This window comes from Sporothrix schenckii (genome assembly GCF_000961545.1).
Source record: "Sporothrix schenckii 1099-18 chromosome Unknown Cont41, whole genome shotgun sequence".
NCBI classification, from domain to species: domain Eukaryota; kingdom Fungi; phylum Ascomycota; class Sordariomycetes; order Ophiostomatales; family Ophiostomataceae; genus Sporothrix; species Sporothrix schenckii.
In genome coordinates, this window is record NW_015971142.1 from 1,388,378 (window position 1) to 1,408,273 (window position 19,896).

A 19,896-nucleotide genomic window follows, 5' to 3' on the forward strand; every position below is an offset into this window, starting at 1 on the left:
ACAACACCACCCCGTCAGCATCCCTGTTGCGTTTGACTGTTATGCTCTTCAGTACTCAGTGACCCTACCCGCCTCGCATTTCCTTTGTTTGCCGTCACCGCCTATTTAAATTGTGTGTTTGTTTATTCAAATAGTGGGCTGTGTTAATATGGCTTCCTGCTTATTGTGTCTCATTTTGGTGCTGTCGAGAGCCTGGCTCGCGTCTATGAAGGGGTTGCCTCTATTGACTTGTAATGCTTTTCGTTTTTGCCTTTTTGAAATGTTGGCTTCCACAAAGCATGTAGAGAACACACCAACAGATAACCCCTGCTTCAGCTTTCTTTGTTTCTCATCGTCTCCCACTTTAGTCCTGCTCCGCTCCTGCACGTAATCTGCTTGACACCCGTTTGTTTAATATCCATAAGGGTTGGCAAGAAGGAAAAAGAACACATAACTGGTATAGTGGATATTGTAGTAATAATAACGACCGGTAGCTACGAGAATCAGACTTACAAGCGCTCGATGCTCATCTTTCACAGTCTATCTTTAATGGCAATAGGTCAACAGATGTTGCGTAAATAGCGGCAAGAAAGCTAGCCTCATTTACAATGCCATCATGATAAATAAACTTCCCCATCTATCCCCAAACTACTCTCACGACCTACGTCAACAAACGGTCATACGATCATGTTGGTGGCCATTGCCTGAAGCTGGGTTATGATGGCGTTGGTGGTGGCTTGGAGGTTTCTAATTGTCTGTCATGCCCTCTCAGAATTGAAAATGGGCCAGAAATCGCCTTGCTACGGAAAACGGCGACCTCGTTTACACCGGCCTCCGCCCTTTATGTTGATGTCATTTATTCTTCTACAGTGTATTCTGTCGTATGTTTGGTTCACTGACGGGTGAGAAATGGAACATGCACAATGCAAAGAGAGGTGAGGCAACGGACAGAGACACATCCCACAATGTCTTGGACGGTCGCAGGCGGTGAAGACTAGAAGACATATTGAACACAAGGACATCAGGACAAGTGCATGTGAGAGTGAAGGGTCGGAAGATAGGGCCAGCAAGAAGCCAGAAGAACAACGTGCACAGGGAGGCCAGCTCGGCTGCTCAAACACGACGGGCTACGCAATGCCGATAACGATCCTGCCAACGGACAACAAGACACGTTATCCCAGAGACGAGGAAATATTCCGACATTCAAGTTGACCTTCGGTCTACTCCCGTTTCTTGTTCCTCGTTTTTTGTCTGTTTGGGACGGCCTCCTTCTTGTCACAATTCTCGGGTACATGATGAAAACCGAAACAAATAAACTTTAGTCCGCCCTTCGTACCCAGGACATGGCCGCGGGAGGAAGCACAAGAGAGTCATAAGAAGCGCAAAAGAGCTTAAGAAAAGGCGGGAGGAAAAGAAGGTTGTTTGCTTGGTTCCGTATGCACAGGATACGTCTTATTATGGTTTTAAATTTACAATTTAATCTTTTGCTTTCTGTTCGTGGCCGAGACGGGAAGCACAACGGAGGGGAAGCACATCCGCGCTGTAAAAATGCCCGTGTAATTGTAAACCACGAGAGGCCATTTATAGATTCTCTGCTTGTTTCGTCTGTTCGATATTGTCACGAAGATGCTGTTGCAAGCAAGTCCCACTTCACTTTGGATTTCTTTCAGCCGCAATCCGCTCGTCGGTCAACAGACTGTCGGTTTTCTGTCGGACTTCGCTTCGTTTTCTTTATTAGGACCGGCCGTCTCACTTGCTATTTTCTTCTCCTTGCCTGCTTCTCCTCCTGACTCGCCTCTCCACACTCCCATATCGCCGCAGACGTCCAAGTCCCGTCGCTCGTCTAGGAGAGACCGTTTTACCAGCAAGCCCCGACGCAATACACAAAAGCCTCTTTTTCAGTGTCTTACTTTTGGCTTCTCGTTGGTTTTTGGTTTTCGATATCTTCTTACCCTCATTGCTCCTCGCATCGCGCTTTGTTTTGGTCCCCGACCGCTGTTCCTCTTTCTTGTGTGTCGTGCTGTCTTTTGCATTCTGTTTGGTTCTTTGCTCTTGGCTGTCGTCTTGCTTCGTCCTCTCATCCGTGCCGTCACGCCGTCCTCGCCTCCCCGCTTGCTGCACAGCATATGACTTTCACTTTATTGCCTGCGGCCTCTTTCCTCTTTCGCTGGATTTGTCCTGTCCCCTCGCCCCCTTTTCATATACGGACCACTCTTTACACTCTTTTCGTCGTGCTGTCCTCCTTTGTTGTCCCTCAACCCCATTTATTAAACCAACGAGCGTTCGTGCTCTTCTCGACGTCGTCTGTCTCTTCATATACAGACGTCTTTCTCACCACTTGATCATCGTTTTCCTGCTCTCCACTCCCGTCCACCTTTTGATTTGGACATCTACGACGGATCCATCATCCACAGCTTCGTTTACCCATTCACAGCCATCTGACCGTCTCACCGATTTTGTCCCCCATCCTGCTTCTTGCCGTCGCCGGGCCCGGTGCACGGAAGCCGGTGGCCTGGCCAGGTGCATCGCAGCCTTTCTTTTGCTTCTCTTGTTCTCTCTTGTCCCCTTTCAGCAACAACACAACACACAATTATCACAGATTATGGACGACTCTTCCTCTCGTGGGCGACTGGTTCGTTCCACCCCTACATTTACGTCTGTCCTTCAACAGCATCGACAGACATACTATGACGGCCTCGTGTCCGTCGTTCTCTTTTTCGTGTGGCAGCTCCTCATTTGCGGCCTCCAGCAACTGACGACCAACATCGACAACTTCCCGGCGCCCATTCTGGCCATGATGATCGTGGCAGCCGTCATGATCCTGGCGTCCAAATGCGTGCCCAACCTCGACGGCCTCTACCGCCGGTACCTGCGCAGACCCACAGACTTGCTGAACCGGCACATGTCCATCGGCTTCACGGTGCCTTTTACCATGATCATGGACGGGCCCATGTCGTCGCCCTGCAGCATTGGACTGATTATTTCTGGATATAGTAGGCCTCTGCTCCCGTCCTATCGCTGTGTCCATGATTTCCTGATCTTTCGCTAACCAACTAGTCATTATCGGCATTTTGAGTACGGCCTTGGTGCTTGCCCTCTCGCTGGGACTGCAAACCATACTCATGTCCATTACGGCAAAAAAGGCCGTCCTTGGCAATCCACGCAACGCCATGGTGATCCCTCCCGTGGACCTGGCTCCACCCGTCATCCCAGCGGTGCGCGTGGACTCTTACAGCTCGCTCAGCAGGTCTCTTCAACGGCAGGCATCGCCTCGTCCGATCCCGACGGACTCTCTGGCGGTCTTGGCCCCCCCCCCTCGCCAAGACCGTGTGCAAAGCTACGTCTCCGAGTCGACAACACTCACAAACAACCCCCCATCTGTGCACTCGGCGAGTCAGAACGACGACACCGACGTGGAGCAGGCTGCGTCTGCTCTGCGTCTGCCCCCGTTGGAGCCACCACCACTGGTTCAGCCGCCAGAGGTCGCCATGACGACCACGCCGTCTGAACGACTGTGCATATTTGCACAACGCGTCGCCTGTTTTGCCGCCGCCAGCCCCGTCATGTGCTGCAGCCTCGTGGCCATCCCGCTGGTTGGCATCCCGGTGTCCGTTGTGGCGCACAGCGACACGGCCCTCGACACATTCTTGCTCGTCGTCTTGTGGACGGGCACGCTGGCTACGCAAGCGGCCGTCCGCCGCACCGCGCTGTCGTTTGGACTTGCGACGGACCAGGCCCGCGCCCGCGCCCGCAGCATCCTCGCCACGCTCCTCAACGCCGTCTTGTGGACCTCCCTGGGCACCATTGCCTACCTCGCCGTCAAGGCCGCGGCCCGGCACCACGCCGTCGGCGATGCTCTGTCGGCCTTTTCCACCGGCACGAGCCTGGCTGACCTCATTGCCGGCACCAGGTCCCGTGCGGGTGGACGCCCGCCGCGTTCGCTGGGGGCCGGCGACGTGGCCGCGGCCGTCCTCGACGCCGGCATCGTCAGCTGGGGGCTCAAGCTGTTTGAGTGCCGCGCCCAGCTGCTGTCCCGTGCCGGGCTCACAACGCTGGCCGTGGGCGCCATCGTGGCCGCCGGTAACATTGTCTGCGGCCCGCTGCTCGTCCATGCCATGGGCAGCGGCCTCGTGTCGCCCGCCAAGCAGCTGTCCTTTGCGGCGCGGAGTGTCACGCTGGCGCTGGCGGGGCCGGCGATGACGAACCTGGGCGGCGACGTGGGGCTCAACGCGGCCATGGTCGTCTTCAACGGCATCGTGTTCCAGGTGGCCATGGGGCTGGGAGTGTGCCGGTGGGCGTCGCGGGCGCTGGTGGCGGCCGAGGGGCGGTGGCAGCAGTGCAGCGACGCGGCGGCTGTGCGACACGGCTCCCACCGCCGTCGCCAGGACACGCCTGAGCCTGGGTCTGGATCTGGGTTCCGCTGCCACATGGGGAGTGGCTGCTGGCGGAGCCAGAGCGAGACGCAGAGCGACACCGACGAGGCCGAGACAGAAACGGAAACGGAATCCGACTCGATCTCGGTCGCCAGACCAACTCTCGTCGTGTTCGCATCGCCATCCCCTTCTAAAGGAGCTCACGTCCAAGACGTCGAGATGGCGGCTGACTCAACACCATCCTCCGCCTCCGCCTCCGCCCCCGCCTCTCGACCCGTTAGTTACACAAAATGTGGCGACGCCTGTCTGGTTCATGTGCACCTGCGCGGTGGTGCCGCCTCTGTCGACGACGTGAACGCCCTCGGTCGTTCTCCCGACATGGAAACCGACTCGCCCGGCACGGTCGCCGCCGGCATGACAGTCGGCATCAATGCTGCGGCCATGGGCACGGCGTACCTGTACGAGGTCGGCAGCCGTGCGGCGCCCTATGCGGCTCTATCCATGACCGTCTTTGGCGTCATGACGGTCGTCTTCACCTCGATCCAGCCGCTGGCGAACTGGGTTGTGGCGCGTGTTGCGTGAATGCGTCTCAAGGGCGCGGCGCCTTTTGTTTCCTGCCTTTCTTCTTTGCTCCTAGTAGCGACGATCACAACGATTTTAACGAAAACGACACATGACACAACATGCATTGCGAGGCATCCTTTCTTTTTTTTTTTTTTTTGTTTCTTTCTTTTGGCGTCTCCAGTGTTTTGAAAATAAGATGATTGGTCGGTTCGTCTTGTTGAAAGCAATTTGGCTGTCGGTGGGAAGGGCCAGGTCAAAATTTGGGAAATAAAAGGACGAAAGCGAAGTAAAAACGGTGAGAGACTTTCAGAATCACGAGAAAAGATCAGCGAAGAAATACATGCCCCTGGTGGGCAAGTCAGGATGTGGATGATATATACCCAACAGGCAATTTTACATAGAACGACCAAAAGACTTACAAGAAAATCAAATCTTTCAGACCCAAATCCAAGACATTCCAACCAGACAACATTAACAATCGACGTCAACGTAGTCTCGGTTATTTCCACGTTGCTAGAACTTATCGTCTGTTTACTTGGGATGCTGTGTCTGACTTGACTGAGAAATTCCACTCGCGCGTAAGACACCATCGTGAATCGAAACCCACGTCACGGCCGTCTTGAATGGGGCAGATCCTTGAGTCCGGTACACGAGACACTGTTTCTTTCCTTTCCCTGCGTTTTTACCCTTGTCTTCACACCTTGTAGCAAATCACAGCAACAAGGTGACTTGGGCGTGCCACCGTCGTGGCAAATTCGATCGGGACAGGATCGTGGCGGACGTTGCACGAGGAAAACCTGAGGTACGGAAACGGAACCACCTATGATAGAAGAGAAACACAAAAGACCAGGTAAGCTAGACGAGACACACAAGAGAAACAAAAACCACATGGCCACGGGTTGTATCCGAGACAGACGCTGCGCACGAGAGCAGTCGGGCAACGAAAGCAAATGAACAGTAGAGTCAGAATCGGGCGTCACGCTGCACCTTTCATCTTCCAGAGTCATTGTTGGCTAAAATCGTACATTTGTACATTTCAACGTATCCAAAAATAATCAATAACAGTAAAGCAATGTTTGATCGACTGTTCTTCGGCTTGTTCCCTCCTCTTTCCAACTGCCTCTTCCCCGGGCAGATATCTGATTTGATGTTCTCGTTTGCTCCGTCCGAGCTTTCCATGCGCTCATCTTTCATTTTACTATTCGGCCACGTGTGTTGTGCACCGGCACTCTGCACCTGTCGTTTCCGAAAGTACGCGACTCCTTCTCCTTTGGCCGATGCCTGTCTCATGCAAGCCTGTGATGTTTTGGTTAGAGGTCGTGCTGAGAAAATCACAGAAGTCACATAAAGTCGACATGGGGTCACGTCACCACACCACCGCCGCCACCACCCTGTACAACATACCGCTGGATCAGGTGCAGCCCGCTCGCCGTCTCCACCACACCGCTCGTCTCGCCCGGTCGCAGGCTGAACGCCGACTCCTCAAACTCCTTTTGCATGTCGCCCTTGCCGAAATACCCCAGGTCGCCCCGCTTGCGCGCGCTGCTGCAGTCCGACTCCGTCAGCGCCAGCTCCCCCAGCGACGCCTCGCCGCGCTGGATCTGCTGCTCGTAGCCCTCGATAATCTTCCGCGCCTCGTCCTTGGTGCGCGTAATCTCCGCCTCGCGCCAGCTCATCGGCCGCCGGCTCTCGCGGTGCTTGACCAGCAGGTGCGCCGCCCGGATCTTGCCAGCCTGCTGGAGCTGTTGCTGCTGCTGCTGCGCGGCGGCGGCATCGCCACCACCGCCAGGCACAGATGGGTGGCCCGAGTGGTACTTGGCCATGTACAGCTTGAGCTGCTCAGTGTTGGTGTCGGCGGGCGGCTCCCAGCGGGACGCCTTGTCGACAAAGTTGAAGTAGTAAGGGAGGTTCTTGCTGTTGCTGTGGCGGACCTCCCAGTTGGGCGGCAGGCCAGTTTCTTCCTACAAGGGGTGGAGGGAGAAGGGAAACAACATGTCAGAAGCGTCCGTCCGCAAATGTCGACCTTCAATGCATCCCGTCCATTTGTTCCCGTCATTCTCACAACTTACGCGGTTCTCGCCGGACATGGTTGCGGCTTGTTTGGTCTTGGATGCGAAAGCGAAGCGGTGATCGAATATACTTTTGTCGTGTCGAAAAGGAAAGGAGAAGAAAATGGCTCGTTCACATTGAACAGCAATATGTCGCAGAATCAAGAAACGTGACACGAAGAGGGTGGATAGAAAAGGTACGATGTACAATTGGGGTTCGGCGACGGCGATTTGCGTCGAGTTTTATTTGTCAACTATTTGGAGTGCTGCAGCTCGAGCCTGCAGTTGCGACGGAGACGGGCACCTGCCACGGTTGCGGCGCCAGCGAGGAGAAAAATAGTGAAAGAGGGGCCAGCGTCATAGGTCCCCTAAACCAGGACTAGCGCAAACCTTGGCACGAGCTTCATTGTCGGCGCCCAGCCTTGCGTAGTAGGACCCGTAAGGCGCGGGGAGCGGGGATGTCAGGGCACCGTTGGCGCCTGTAACAGCACAGTCCAGCAATGAGCACTGCACGGCGTATTACATTAGACCGCCAATATGACTTCAAATTTGACGGACGTCGATATAGCTAGTAGACGGTAGCGTAAAGACCGTGAAAACCAGTACGATTTTTATGCTCAAGCTGGGAGAATATATATCACAAAGCAGTCATGAAGACAAAGCATGCTTATGAATGGCTCTGTTGCTCGCTGTGAAAAAGGCACTGCGACAACTATTCATAGCACGCACTGTGTATATAGTCTTATTTATACAGTGTCAATATACAACGCACTGTCTTTGGGTCATTCGACAATCAGCCTCAACGGTGCTCCGTGTTATCCAACGCTTTGTTTACAGAAGACAATAGAAGCTCCCGTAAAAGGACATACGTGCTCGAGTGCATGCTCCTTTACCTTCCGGTCTCCATTGTCCACCTGCCCGACAAAGCATCGCATCTGACGCCCTCAATCAGTCAATGCGACGCGTCACATGGAAACACAAAGACCATCTACGGATACAGTCCAGGCTGAGGAACCACAGCTTTAGAAGCACGAAGGGAACTAGAACAGCACGAGATACTGCTTGGCCACCAAAACTTTCGCTAGAATTCGCCACCCAACCTGTCCACTGACTTCAGTGTTCTGCGCGTTTCTGCCTGGCATGTCTCACCCAAACGGCGCTAAGGCACTATTATTAGTCATTTTAGGGGCTGATTCGCTGCTTTACTCCGCTGAACTGAGAGTGCTGGCTGTGACTCGTCGCCGCACGCGGCGAACATGGGAGTACAAGACTGCCGCACTAAGGCTGCCCACGCTTTCCCATTGCGAATCCAAAATTCAACCACAACTTTCGCTCTCCACTGTCTGCCTCCAAATTCGATTTCTCCTATTTACAACCAACTCCGACACTTTCGCGCGACAACTGTCGTCCTCTTTCGACCCTCTCAGCATCTCCGACACACTTTTCTAGCCTTTCTCTCTTTCTTCCTCCACCCTCGCGATGGCCACCCCGCGGTCGACGACATCCCACGAGGGCGACGGCGACAAGAAGGACGGGCAAATCACGTTCATTTTCTGCGACGAGTGCTCCAACATGCTCTACCCTAAGGAAGACGAGGACACCCGTAAGCTGCAGCTCACTTGCCGCACTTGCCACTTCACCAAATCGGCCGAATCGTCCTGCGTCTTCCGCAACGTCCTCAACAACGCCGCCGGCGAGACGGCCGGTGTCACCCAGGATGTCGGCTCTGATCCAACGGTTGGTGCTCCCCCCAGCCCCAACACTGTTTCCAGCGTCTCCCCCCACAGCAAGGCTGTGCTTTGCTTTTGCTGCGGTGCGTTGTTTGCGTGCCGCTCCTGTGGCGTTGTGTTTTGCAAACTTGCGTCTTCGCCGTCCGAGACGAGTGCGACGAGCGCAGCTACGACGACGACGACAACGGCCGCCTCTACAAACGACACTCCGACAGTCTCGCCTTCTCTCCGCGATCTCGACGACCTCGACCTGTATCCATACGACTATGATTTTGAGGATGTGACAAACACCGCTGGCATGTTTCCCGAGGACGATTGTCTCGACTACGACAACGACTACGAGTTCATGGACGGCTGCGAAGAGACGGCTTCTGCTCTCGGAAACGACGCTGGTAAGGCGTTTTCGTGACCTAGACCATCCTCGCCAACGACCGCCCGAGCTGTACTCGACAAATACATGCCAGGAGCGACGATACCATCGGAGACATGAGACATGAGACATGAGACGAGCCGAACCTATGCATTGAATCACTCGCCTTTTTGTCACTGCACCATGCCTTTGATGCTTTCGCTCCGATCCATCTTGCCCATTCTGTCACTTCACAGCGCTTTTTGCCATGCTTTGCTGCATGTCTTTCTGTTGCATTTTACCATGACAAGATTTGCAGTTTGGCTAACACGGCTCCGTTTTTACCACTCGCCACAGCTGCCGCGCTCCAACAAGTCGTGCCCGGAGTGCTCCAACGGCGAGGCTGTCTTCTTTCAATCCCAGCAGCGGAGCGCAGAAACTGGAATGGTATGTCCTTCTCCGATCTCTCGTTACGTATGGTCCCCAGAAGCACTTCAGCTGGCTAATCGCACAATCGTTTTTTTTTTGGTCTATAGAAACTCTTCTACGTGTGCTGCCAATGCGGTTTCATTTTCCAGTAGAAGCTGTTTTTTGACGACGTGAACGATTTTTTCGAAACAAAAAATACGAGCGAACGACAAGCGAAAGAGAAACGAGAACGAGACTCTGTTTTGACATTATTTACCATCTGCGTTCTTTTTTTGCGACATTATTACTTGCATTTCCTGGTTTGGAGTCTAGTTAGAACTTGGGGCTGTTTTGCACTTTTCATTATTTGCTTTTGTATCTTATTATCGTGTCTGTGTACGTCTTGAACATACTGGTGTTTTGTTCTTGGCTTTGGCGTATATCGCGCCTACTTGGGCATATCTATTTCCTAGGATGTTCCAGATAAAAATTACAACATTTTGAACGTTTGTCTCGTGTGTGCTTCTCCTTTCCCAGTATATGTGACGTAATGTACAAGGGGATTTTATTTGTAGTTGTATGAGCTTTCTAAATGCAGGTTTGTCCCATAGATCATGTAAACGCCAAACCTGCTTGTAATGTATAGTACAGGCCACATACTCTCATCATCCTAGCATCTTGATGTCTGTGCCACCGGTTGTTGGGAGTCTCTGTTGGATCCACGCAGTTTGGTGTCGGTGATTCACGCCGGTCGACTAAACGTGTTGTGCGGATTAGATGACTTGTCGAGTCTCGTCGAGTTTTCTCATCGGAAGGCATGGCACTTCTGCAACCGTTGTCGTCCTCGTCGTCCTCATCGTCCTCGTTGTCCTCGTCATACTCGTCGTCGCCATCGTCCGTCGGTATCCATCGGTTAGGTCGTAGATCATGCGTGCATCGTCGCCATCGACAGAATCTTGCTCCACTTCTTTCGCCGCAGCTCCTGGCCCACGACACCGTTGACACGCGTACCCACGGGGTCACCCGCCTTGCTGATCAGCACGCACGCGTTGTCGTCAAACCGCAGCACGCTGCCGTCCTTGCGCCGCACTGGGTACCGTGTCCGCACCACCACCGCCTGCCGGATGTCGCCGCGCTTCACCCGGTTACCCGCCGACATGCCCGCCAAGCCGTCCGCTGCCGCATTGCGATGCTTCTGCACAACAACAACGATGCGGTCGCCAATGCCTGCGTGCCGCTTCTGCCCGATGACCATGGCGCACTCGACGAGGGCGGCGCCCGAGTTGTCGATGCAGTTGAGCATAGACTAGAGCACTGTGGTTAGTGCGAAATGCTGCAAGTGATCGCGTGTCTAGATCGCCCTCGTTGACTCACTTTTAATTGAATCATCGTGGCTGTGAGTTTCGCTTCCTCCGAGTGTCTGTGGTGTCCGCCGGTTTGCGGTTGTCGTAACGTCGTTCTGCCAAAGCTTCGAACGCTACCCAAAATTTTGTGTCGTTTGCGGTTCTAAAGTTCGCTGTACTCTTAGTCATCAGGAGAACCAATCAGGAATACATAAGAGTGGACCATCCCAGCGCGGACCAGTGTTCCCTTCCCCAATTTCCATTCTGATTGGAGCGCTACCGCCCGAACGGCCCATGCCAAGCACAGCAACCAGAACGCTCGCACTCTGGTTGCTACGAAGAGATGAAAGGCCCCCTGTTTCGCCTACGACATACCTTACGACATACAAGTGTACAGAGTACTTACATGCGAATTATTGAGTCGTTATCGTCACTGCCCTCTGCGCAAACTGGTCGCATCTGCCATATGTGCTTTCATGCTGATCATTCCTTCCTGTAAACGTCCGCATCAGTCGTTCTTTCTTTTGTTCTCGAGAAACATTCTACTTGTCTCCTTTTGGGGGTCACGTTCGTTCCTTCCCTTTCTCTTTTGTTTTGGCGGCTGGCTAGTGGGCGCCGTTGTCGTCTGGCTGCTGAGGTAGCGTGCGCTCCCCGCTCCACATTCTTTCCCTTTCCGCTCTGCCTTGCCCCTAGCAACCCGGTAGCAATTCCTCTCATCTTAATTTGGTTCTCCTACTCCGTGATCTTTCTCCTTCTCACATACGAGTTACACTCTTCCCTTTTCTGAAGAAACATAAGCAAAATTAACAGTCCACAACGACCACGTTTTCACAACGCCCTCCATGGAGTCTTGAAAGCGACTACTTGGCTTTCTTGTTTGTGTTTGCGCTCCTCTGGAGAAGGAGAGGCGGATACGGCCAGAGCGAATAAACGACGACCCTGCGTTCATCCAACTCGACCAACTGCAGCAGGACATTATCGTGTTGTCCCTGTGCTGCTCCTGTTGCCGTTGTTCTGCACAGCACGTCTGTCATAGCCCTCGCCAGCCTCCCTGTCCGACCGATCGATCCTATCCGGCCATTGCACAGCGAACGGTCCGTTTGTTGTTGGTTCAGCGCGGCGGTGCACACCCCTTTTCCACTGTCAGCTTCGAGGACGACTCGGCCACCTCAGCTCTCACTCAGCCAACCACTTTTCCAGCCTACTTCTAGCCTGCAGGCTCTGTCGCCTCGTCCGCTTCAGCTCTTTTGAAAGTTGTCTTTCTCGAGTATCTCAATTACCACGGCGAAATTAAACGGCAAGGTGGAGGAGCATCACGGGGCCCCGACTTCCTCTCCTTTCTTTTTTGTCTGTTTTGGGGCTCGGCGCCTGTCCACTCTTTCAGTTGCACATTTTTGACCGACTCTTATTTTATTTTCGTTTTTTTTTTCTGGAGCGTTCGTTTTTGCTCGCTTTGTTGGTTGAAGCAGTGATTCTGAAACTACGATACCTTCGCCACGGCGATCCGCACATTGCCGAAAACTTGCTGAGCGGGTTGTATACCTGGGCCGTTCTTACGACATCTTCACCCGGACAGAGTCTCCCTTTTTCTGCAAGAGGACGATTTCCCGTCCACCACCCAAGTCTGTCATAATGGCACCCGCCCGATCACGAACTGTGCCGCCCAAGAAGCATGCTCTCACGCTGGCGCAAATTGCTTCGTACGACGATATTTTGACTGATTCGCTTGTCGACCATGTACGTATGGTATTGTCCGAGTCAATTCGTAAGCCTGACAGCGAGTGCGTCAGGGAAATGAGTTGCGCCTCTGCCTCGATATCTACTAACCACGATGTACATCTGCATAGGCCTTTTATTGGACGACAATCCCCAAGAACCGACCGTCCTACCTACCATCACGCGGAGTCAAGGAGCAAGAAATCACCAAGATCATCCAAGACCACCTGGTCGTGGAACCCGACCTTGACCTCGCCGAAGAAAAGCTTCTCGCCACGAACGGACTCGGAAAGTTTTACCGCGCGCTAAAGACCGAATTCGAAAAGGAAGACTTCCGGCGCCATCTTCGCCGTTACATGCAAATTTACCTTCCAGACTGTCCCTTCGAAGTCGCCGCCACGAACCGCTACACCATCTTTCAGGAAGAGGCATGCATCTGCGCCCGACGTTTCATCAAGAGCAACGAGACAATCAAGTACCTGGCAGGTATTCAGGTGGTGATTACGGCGGAGGAAGAAGCTGAGCTGTCGGAGCGCAAGAAAGATTTCAGCATCATTGTCAGCTCGCGGAAGAAGGAGGTAAACCTGTTCATGGGCCCTGCTCGATTCTCGAACCACGACTGCGACGCGAATGCCCGGCTCGTGACTACCGGCCAGGCCGGCATCGAGATCATTGCCACCAAACCAATTGCCGTGGGCGAGGAGATTACGGTCACCTACGGCGACAGCTACTTTGGCGAGGACAACTGCGAGTGTCTCTGCAAGACATGCGAGGACAACTTGACGAACGGCTGGGCGCCAGCGGATGGCGTTGTCCCCGTCAAGCAGAGCGTGGAGGACGGCAGCCAGACACCCGTTCAGGGCTACTCTCTTCGTCGACGAGAGGAGCACAGCTTCAACCGCGGCAACTCCGAAACACCGTCTCTCACGCCAGTTGCGAGGCCAAAAGTGTCAAAAGCGAGCCTACGAAAGCTGTTGCGGGGCGCCGTTGATGCCATATCTTCAAAGTCGGGCTCGATGGAGTTGGACAATGAAGCGTTTCACCAGGGCCAAAAGAGAGAGAGGGATTCTTCGATTCTCGCTACACCACCAGTCACCCCGGCGAAGAGGCAAAGGACGACCATGTCTGAGATCGACCGCGCAACGACCGACACGACTGCATCAAGGGAAGCAACAGCACTCTCGGACGCCGGATCTTCACACACTGCGAAACCTGACACTGCGGCAGAAACCAGCCCGGTACCAAGCAACCGTGCAGAGGAGACGAAGATGGTGCGAAATGACGACCAAATGCCGACGCCTGAGCCATCACAACAGCTTGCGGAATCCGATGTGTGCGAGTCCGATCTGGGCGACTCCATTGTCGTTGCTTCAACTTTCACGACTACAGTTGTGACGGAAACTGCCACAATGCTCAAAGTGGAGGAGTCGACTTCAATAGACCAGATGACGCTCCCGACGCCGGAGTCGTCGTTGGATAGTGAGGAGGACGAAAAGACCGACGAGAAGATGGAAGAGAAGCCCGAATCAGCTGCCGATCCCACAACGGACCCTGAGGAGTCGCGAGACGATGCACAGCCAGCCGTGCATACGCCGCGGCGAGGACGGCCGCGGAAATACCCAATCATTGAGGGACAAGCATCGACGAAACCCAAAACTGCGCCACGTACCAAGGTCGAGGTAGATGTCGCCGAGGTCGAGGATAACGAGGCTGAGAAGACCTCAGGGCCAATGAGACAACGTGTGCCTGGCGACTACACGCTGACACCACTTTTGCTGGCGGAACCGGAAACGGCCTGGGTCATTTGTTCGGTGTGCTCGAAGGCATTTGTCCAGCGCGATGCGTACTTTACACGGATGTCGTGCCCCCGGTGCGAGCGGCACTCAAAGTTGTACGGCTACATGTGGCCGAAGACAGAGCCCGAGGGCAAGTGGGATAAGGAGGAGCGCGTCCTCGACCACCGGCTTGTGCACCGCTTCCTGCACGCCGGCGATGAGGCCAAGATCCGCGGCCGGAAGCAGGTGGCGTGGCTGGGCGAAGATGCTACAACCACCGATGATGAGCGGCGCGGAGTCAGTGGTGATAGTGGGAAAAAGGAGAGCCTCGGCTCCGGCATTTGGCGCAAGCTCCGTTATACAATCAACAAGGAGAAGGCCGAACAAGAGAAATCGAAGGCCAAGTCAAAGCCGAAGGCCAAGACGACGGAAATGACCAAAACTACCAAGGTCGTCAAGGAGACCGTATCCAAGACGGCCAAGACGGCCAAGACGGCCAAGACGACCAAGACGACCAAGACGACCAAGACGACCAAGACGACCAAGATCACCAAGACCACCAAGGCCACCACGACCGCGACGGTGAGGAAGACAATCAAGGCAGCGGCTGCCAAGGCTGCCACTGCGGCGTCAAGTGCGTCAAGACGGTCGACAGAGAAGCGAGCGGTGCAGGCCACCACGAAAGCGGCGAAGCCTGCCACCAGCGGCCGCACAGCACGGCCAGTGCGAACGGCCAAGGCGTTCCACGGACCACGCCGCAGTGTGCGCCCTCAGCGTACCAGTGCTCGTCTATCGTCAGCCTAATTTGGAGAGCCTGTAACAGGACTATTTATTATGCGATACCCGGGACGTGTGTAAGGTGTACGACTGGGTTGGTCAACAATAATGCAATGTATTTGTATCGGATGATGGAGGATGGAGGGACGCAATGTTTGTATATTACTTTTCTTACTTTTCTGGGCAGCATAAGGAGCATTGCTTGTCTTGCGTGTGTTTTTCTCTGTAGCTAGCCTTTTTCTTTGGGGTGTTGGCGAAATGCAATTATTGATAGCAGATGTGCGTGGTTGAGTTTCACGTGTGGCATTGTGAGAATCAGCTATGGATCGTATGCGTCTCTGATTTTGCCCTCGTGGTATTTGAAAATGAAATTTTGTCCTGTCTACTTCACTTTTGTGTCGTCTCAAAGTATTACAAAAATTAGGACAAAATCCCAGTGCATGGTTTTTCATGTCGAATTATGAACCGCCATTAGATTCGTTTCATTTGAAAAGAAAAAAAAAAAAAAAGAGAAGAAAAATAAAGATAAAAAAATAAGACCCTGTTAATAATAAAATGTATTTGAAATTAAAATATCTCGTTTTTCGTAATTAAAGCCGTTTCGTAAACTAAATATTACGATATTTACATTTATAGTAGTATTTAAGTCGAGGGTCGTTTCTTTTACGACCCTTCTTTTTTTTTTAAGTAATTATTTATATAATATTTTGTTTTATTACACTAAACATATATAACAGAGGGTTTTTTTACGACTTTTTATTTTATTTTATTTTATTAATAAAAAGGTTAGAGACTTAATTTTTTCATTTTATTATTATTTTGACCTTGGTTTCCTTGTTGTGGTCGTACACGTAGATGCGGCCGGGGTTGCTGGCACCGCCCGTGCTCGATGCGAGTATGTTCTTGGAGGATCTCGATGTCTGCGTTGTCTTGTCTTGGTCTGTGAAATGGACATAGTCGCGGGACTTGGTGTTAGGGCTTTCGGACGCAGCGTGAAGGTATTCATTCACAACCGCAGCGGTCGGCTTCTCGAGAGTAATGTGTAAAAAGGGGCGCAGCGTTGCCTCGTTCTTGGCCTTTAGGCTGAAGGTAGACACAACGTTAGAAATATCGTAGGGTGACGAAAAGCACGCATCCAAGGGATTGAGGCGATCTTCCAGTTCCTGGAATTTTTGGTCATGTAGTGCTCCAAAGCCGGCCCAGCGGCGAAGATACCGGGGACAAAACTTACCGGCCACCGATGTGGTTCCTAGTGCGAACTGTGACCGGACCGTCTCAATCGTAAACTTGTCGTAGACGCGCTCGTTAATAAGATAAAGAAATTCGAGAAATTTAGTCTTAGTAACGTTCTTTTTTTACTCGGTAATAATGTTAACCTTCTCGGCGATAACTTTAGTATTCTTAACGATAGTGTTAACCTGGTCAGTTACGATTTTCTTGAGTCTCGGGATGATCTCGTCTTTCGAGGTTGATGACTCTCCCCCCTCCACAACAAGTATGTCTTCGGGAGGAGGAGGCGTCGAAGGGCCCTTGTCCTTCTCCATTGTCGCGGCGCAGTAGGCTGGTAGGATGGCGGTTTGGTGTCAGACGTGCGAACCGCGATGGGTATGGGCGTGGGCGTGGGCGGTGTTTGCGTGGGTAGTGTTACAAATGAAAACAAGGATCACGAAAGACGACAACCACAAGTGAAGGGAAGGAAAGAGCAGGCATCCCACTCCGTTTCAATATAAGTATAAAACGAGTTCGTTAATACACCGAGTAATTCCCCGAGTTTTCTAATTAAATAAACGTTTTTAACACGTTACGTTTACGTTTCGACGTAAAGTTGTTAATTAAATTTAGATGCTCATGCATATTCAACCTTCACGGTGGCATGTACCAACCAAAGGCAGTTGCACTGTCGACATTGTTCTCGGGGAAGCAATCCAGCAGCGAGAAAGCATCAATGTCCATGGCGGCGAGGTCATAGGTGTCGCCAGCTGGACTAAATGTGGCAATGGTGTTGGTGGTTGGGTTGGTGTGCCCGTTGGCGACAGCGGGCGGGATGCTTCCAACCGTGTTGAAGCCAGTGTTTGCGTTTGTCGGGATGTTGCCGACGCCACTACCAGCGCCGTCGAAGAAGCCTAGCTCGGAGTGGTAGTATGGAAACGCAGGCAGATAGTTGCGCACGGAAAGGGGGTCTGGCGGCACGGAGCCGGACGAAGAGGCTGAGTCGTCGAGTGGTGGTGGTCGCGGTTGTGGTTGTGGCGGTGGCGGCGAAACGGCCATGACGGGATCCGGCACGGTGGCAGGTGGCACGGCTGCCGCGACGACGTCGTCGATTTCGGTGGCCGCTGCTTCATCTTCGTCACGATCAATGCTGACCACCCGCGAATTCCCTAGACTGGCCGTGATAATGTCCAGGCTCCTGCGCACCAGCGGACACGACGCCATGCCCTGGCGCAGGGCGCGAAGGAACGTCTGGATCTTGCTGGCGGCGGCTGTATCTTGTCTGCGTCTGTGGCGGCTCTGCTTCATGTCCTGCACGAGCACCGACGCGCCCGTGTAGACACAGTAGGCCATCAGGTACGTGATGTGGTGGAATCCAAAGGTGCGTTCCAGCAGCAGCAGCAGGCGCTCCAACTGGTCGGCGGCGTCCCGGCAGGTGGCATGGTGGACGGCGGATGAGTAAAAGGGGCGATGCAGCAGGATGAGGGTTGTGTAGTAGAGCAGATTCTGGGTCAGGATGTGAGGCGGCGGGCAGACGGTGGTGTGGTCGGGGTCGGCAATCAAGAGGTGGGACGGGGTGGCAGCGCGCCAGGCGTCCAGGCGGTCGCGGAGGCGCTGTACGGAGGCAATGGAGGCAGCAGAGGTCGACGCCGTCGAACTGGGGGCTGGCCGGCGCCTCGAGTAGAGCTGCAGGACAATGTCGGACAGAATCACGGCCAGGCGGCAGGTGTTGGCAAAACACGAGATGGCGTGGGACTTTACGGGGGGATACAATGTGCGGCCAAAAAGAGGGTTTCCAGAGTTTGTGTTCCCAGAGGGGCTGGACGAGGCCGGCGCGGGAGGACGCCACAGCTCGTGCTCGGCAAAGTCGTCGAGCAGGTCCGGCGAGGCGTCGGGCGGGAGGTCGACGAGCGTCGGCATGCGGCCCAGGTAGAGGCTCATGGCCTTGTCCCAGAAGTAGCAGCTCCAGTAGAGGCGGCGGCGCACCTCGAGGTCCTCGGCGCCCAGCTGGCCCAGGCCCAGCAGCTGGCCGCTGCTGCTGTGCTGCAAGCCCAAGTCGGAGACCATGCGGAAGGCCATGCCGCTGTAGAGCCAGGCCTGGGAGATGTGGCCGTAAGCGAGGTCGCGGGCGGAGAGCTGCAGGAGGGCCTGGACGGTGGGGATGGTGCTGGGTTTGTGGATTTCGGCGCCGAGGAGGAGGCGGGCGCGAGAAATCAGAGCATCGCCGAGAAGGGTGCTGCCGCCGGCGGTCGCCGCCGTTGCTTCGGCGGTTTCCTCAAACCTCGCTGCATGACCACACAGGACAATCAACAGCAGTGGCGAATAGTACTTGCCCTCGCCGCGGGCCATGTCGCGCATAAACGCCGGGCGGTACACCCACATGAACATGGGTGCAATCCAGACCCAGTGGATTTGGAGAAGGCGGGCAAGCGCGGCGCGCGGTAGATCCGTCTGGTCGGCGGCGCTGGCCAGAGCAAAGGCCTCCCAGGCGCGGGCCTCGATGGCTCTGGTTGTGAGCAGGGCGCGGACGTCGGCCTTTGTGGTGGGGGCGGTGTCGCCTCTGTCCGGGGTCTGCTTGTTCGATGGGCGTGGTTCTTGTGTCTGGTGATGTAGACGGGCTCGTTTGAGACGGTGGCTGCCGCCTGTTGGACGGCTCGTGTCCCGAAACACATCCGCCTGGGCATCGTCGTAGGTCTGAATGGGCGAAGTGTGTGCCTCGATGTCGGGCGGGTTGTGCACGGCCGACGTCGGGCCGACATAGCAGAGCTGAACGTCGGTCAACAAGACAGGGGAGCGAATACAGGGAGAAAAGGAAGCAAAGTGAGAAAGAAGAGGAGAGCGAAGCGAGGACAGGAAAAAACAGTGAGGGCAGAGCGTACCTTGCCGTTGCTGTCGACGCTGAGGTCGAACAAGAGGTCCTGGGAGGGCCGGCGGGAAGTGGTGGGTGTTGGTCGGTCGGCCGTGGATGTGGATGCAGATATATCTGTGTTGCCTTCGTGTTTGAAGGGCGGTGACGTTGGGAGCGGATGCGCCTGCTGGGCAGTGGTAGTTGCTTCGGCCGCCATCGCTATCGCCATGGCTCTCGCCGGTTGCGCCGCTGACTTTGTCGCCGCCAGCTCCGCCCGCAAGGCCGCCACCGTCTCTTCTGCCTCCTGCAGCCGTCTCGCCATCGTCACAATCTGCGACATGGGCGGCGGCTTCTCGTACCGGCAGGTGTCCCGGTATACCTCGCACGTCTTGCATGTCGGCTGGCTGCCGTCGCAGCGGGTCTTGCGTGTGCGGCAGTTGGCGCACGTGAGGCCGCGGTGGGTGCGGAGGCGGGAATGCGCCTGTGCCCGGGACTGAGATGCGGTCGACTTTGTCTTGGTGGCGCCCGTCATTGGTGACGATGATGCAGACGGCGAGGTCGGACCTGCGGTTGCGCCTACAGCTTCTTTTCGGCCAGCCATGGCGGGAAGGGCAGAAACAGGGACGGAAGCTCCTATCGAAAAGATATCATGACATGATTGTACTCCGAAGATGGGGAAATATTTGACGTTTGAAAAATAGAAGATACATAAAAAAAATCCTAAAACGTTCAGAAATCTGCGTCTCCGCTCAAGCAACCGGGGCTAATACGGAGGCC

The 19,896-nt window shown here is 54.3% G+C and overlaps 7 protein-coding genes across 7 annotated transcripts; 3 read left to right on the top strand and 4 right to left on the bottom strand.

Moving 5' to 3' along the window:
- Positions 1 to 2,581: 2,581 nt before the first annotated feature.
- On the top strand, positions 2,582 to 4,934 carry SPSK_07108 (uncharacterized protein; the record flags this gene model as incomplete). Its single annotated transcript, XM_016733776.1, has 2 exons — positions 2,582 to 2,972; positions 3,037 to 4,934. 2 exons carry the CDS (start codon positions 2,582 to 2,584, stop codon positions 4,932 to 4,934), a joined length of 2,289 nt encoding a protein of 762 aa, XP_016590771.1.
- Positions 4,935 to 6,277: 1,343 nt separating this feature from the next.
- SPSK_07941 (peptidyl-prolyl cis-trans isomerase NIMA-interacting 1) lies at positions 6,278 to 7,003 on the bottom strand (the record flags this gene model as incomplete). The annotated part of the gene is made up of 2 exons (XM_016734594.1): positions 6,278 to 6,877; positions 6,986 to 7,003. The coding sequence occupies 2 exons, from the start codon at positions 7,001 to 7,003 to the stop codon at positions 6,278 to 6,280; spliced, it is 618 nt and encodes a 205-aa protein (XP_016590772.1).
- Positions 7,004 to 8,443: 1,440 nt separating this feature from the next.
- Positions 8,444 to 9,103, top strand: SPSK_07979 (DNA-directed RNA polymerase II subunit RPB9; the record flags this gene model as incomplete). Its single annotated transcript, XM_016734631.1, has 1 exon — positions 8,444 to 9,103. The coding sequence occupies one exon, from the start codon at positions 8,444 to 8,446 to the stop codon at positions 9,101 to 9,103; it is 660 nt and encodes a 219-aa protein (XP_016590773.1).
- A 1,273-nt stretch (positions 9,104 to 10,376) lies between these two features.
- On the bottom strand, positions 10,377 to 10,840 carry SPSK_08075 (50S ribosomal protein L14; the record flags this gene model as incomplete). The annotated part of the gene is made up of 2 exons (XM_016734720.1): positions 10,377 to 10,757; positions 10,826 to 10,840. The coding sequence occupies 2 exons, from the start codon at positions 10,838 to 10,840 to the stop codon at positions 10,377 to 10,379; spliced, it is 396 nt and encodes a 131-aa protein (XP_016590774.1).
- A 1,586-nt stretch (positions 10,841 to 12,426) lies between these two features.
- SPSK_07036 (histone-lysine N-methyltransferase SUV420H) lies at positions 12,427 to 15,089 on the top strand (the record flags this gene model as incomplete). The annotated part of the gene is made up of 2 exons (XM_016733706.1): positions 12,427 to 12,531; positions 12,642 to 15,089. The coding sequence occupies 2 exons, from the start codon at positions 12,427 to 12,429 to the stop codon at positions 15,087 to 15,089; spliced, it is 2,553 nt and encodes an 850-aa protein (XP_016590775.1).
- A 776-nt stretch (positions 15,090 to 15,865) lies between these two features.
- SPSK_07928 (uncharacterized protein) lies at positions 15,866 to 16,606 on the bottom strand (the record flags this gene model as incomplete). Its single annotated transcript, XM_016734581.1, has 2 exons — positions 15,866 to 16,399; positions 16,439 to 16,606. 2 exons carry the CDS (start codon positions 16,604 to 16,606, stop codon positions 15,866 to 15,868), a joined length of 702 nt encoding a protein of 233 aa, XP_016590776.1.
- A 319-nt stretch (positions 16,607 to 16,925) lies between these two features.
- SPSK_07014 (uncharacterized protein) lies at positions 16,926 to 19,720 on the bottom strand (the record flags this gene model as incomplete). Its single annotated transcript, XM_016733684.1, has 2 exons — positions 16,926 to 19,037; positions 19,151 to 19,720. The coding sequence occupies 2 exons, from the start codon at positions 19,718 to 19,720 to the stop codon at positions 16,926 to 16,928; spliced, it is 2,682 nt and encodes an 893-aa protein (XP_016590777.1).
- Between the last annotated feature and the right edge of the window lie 176 nt (positions 19,721 to 19,896).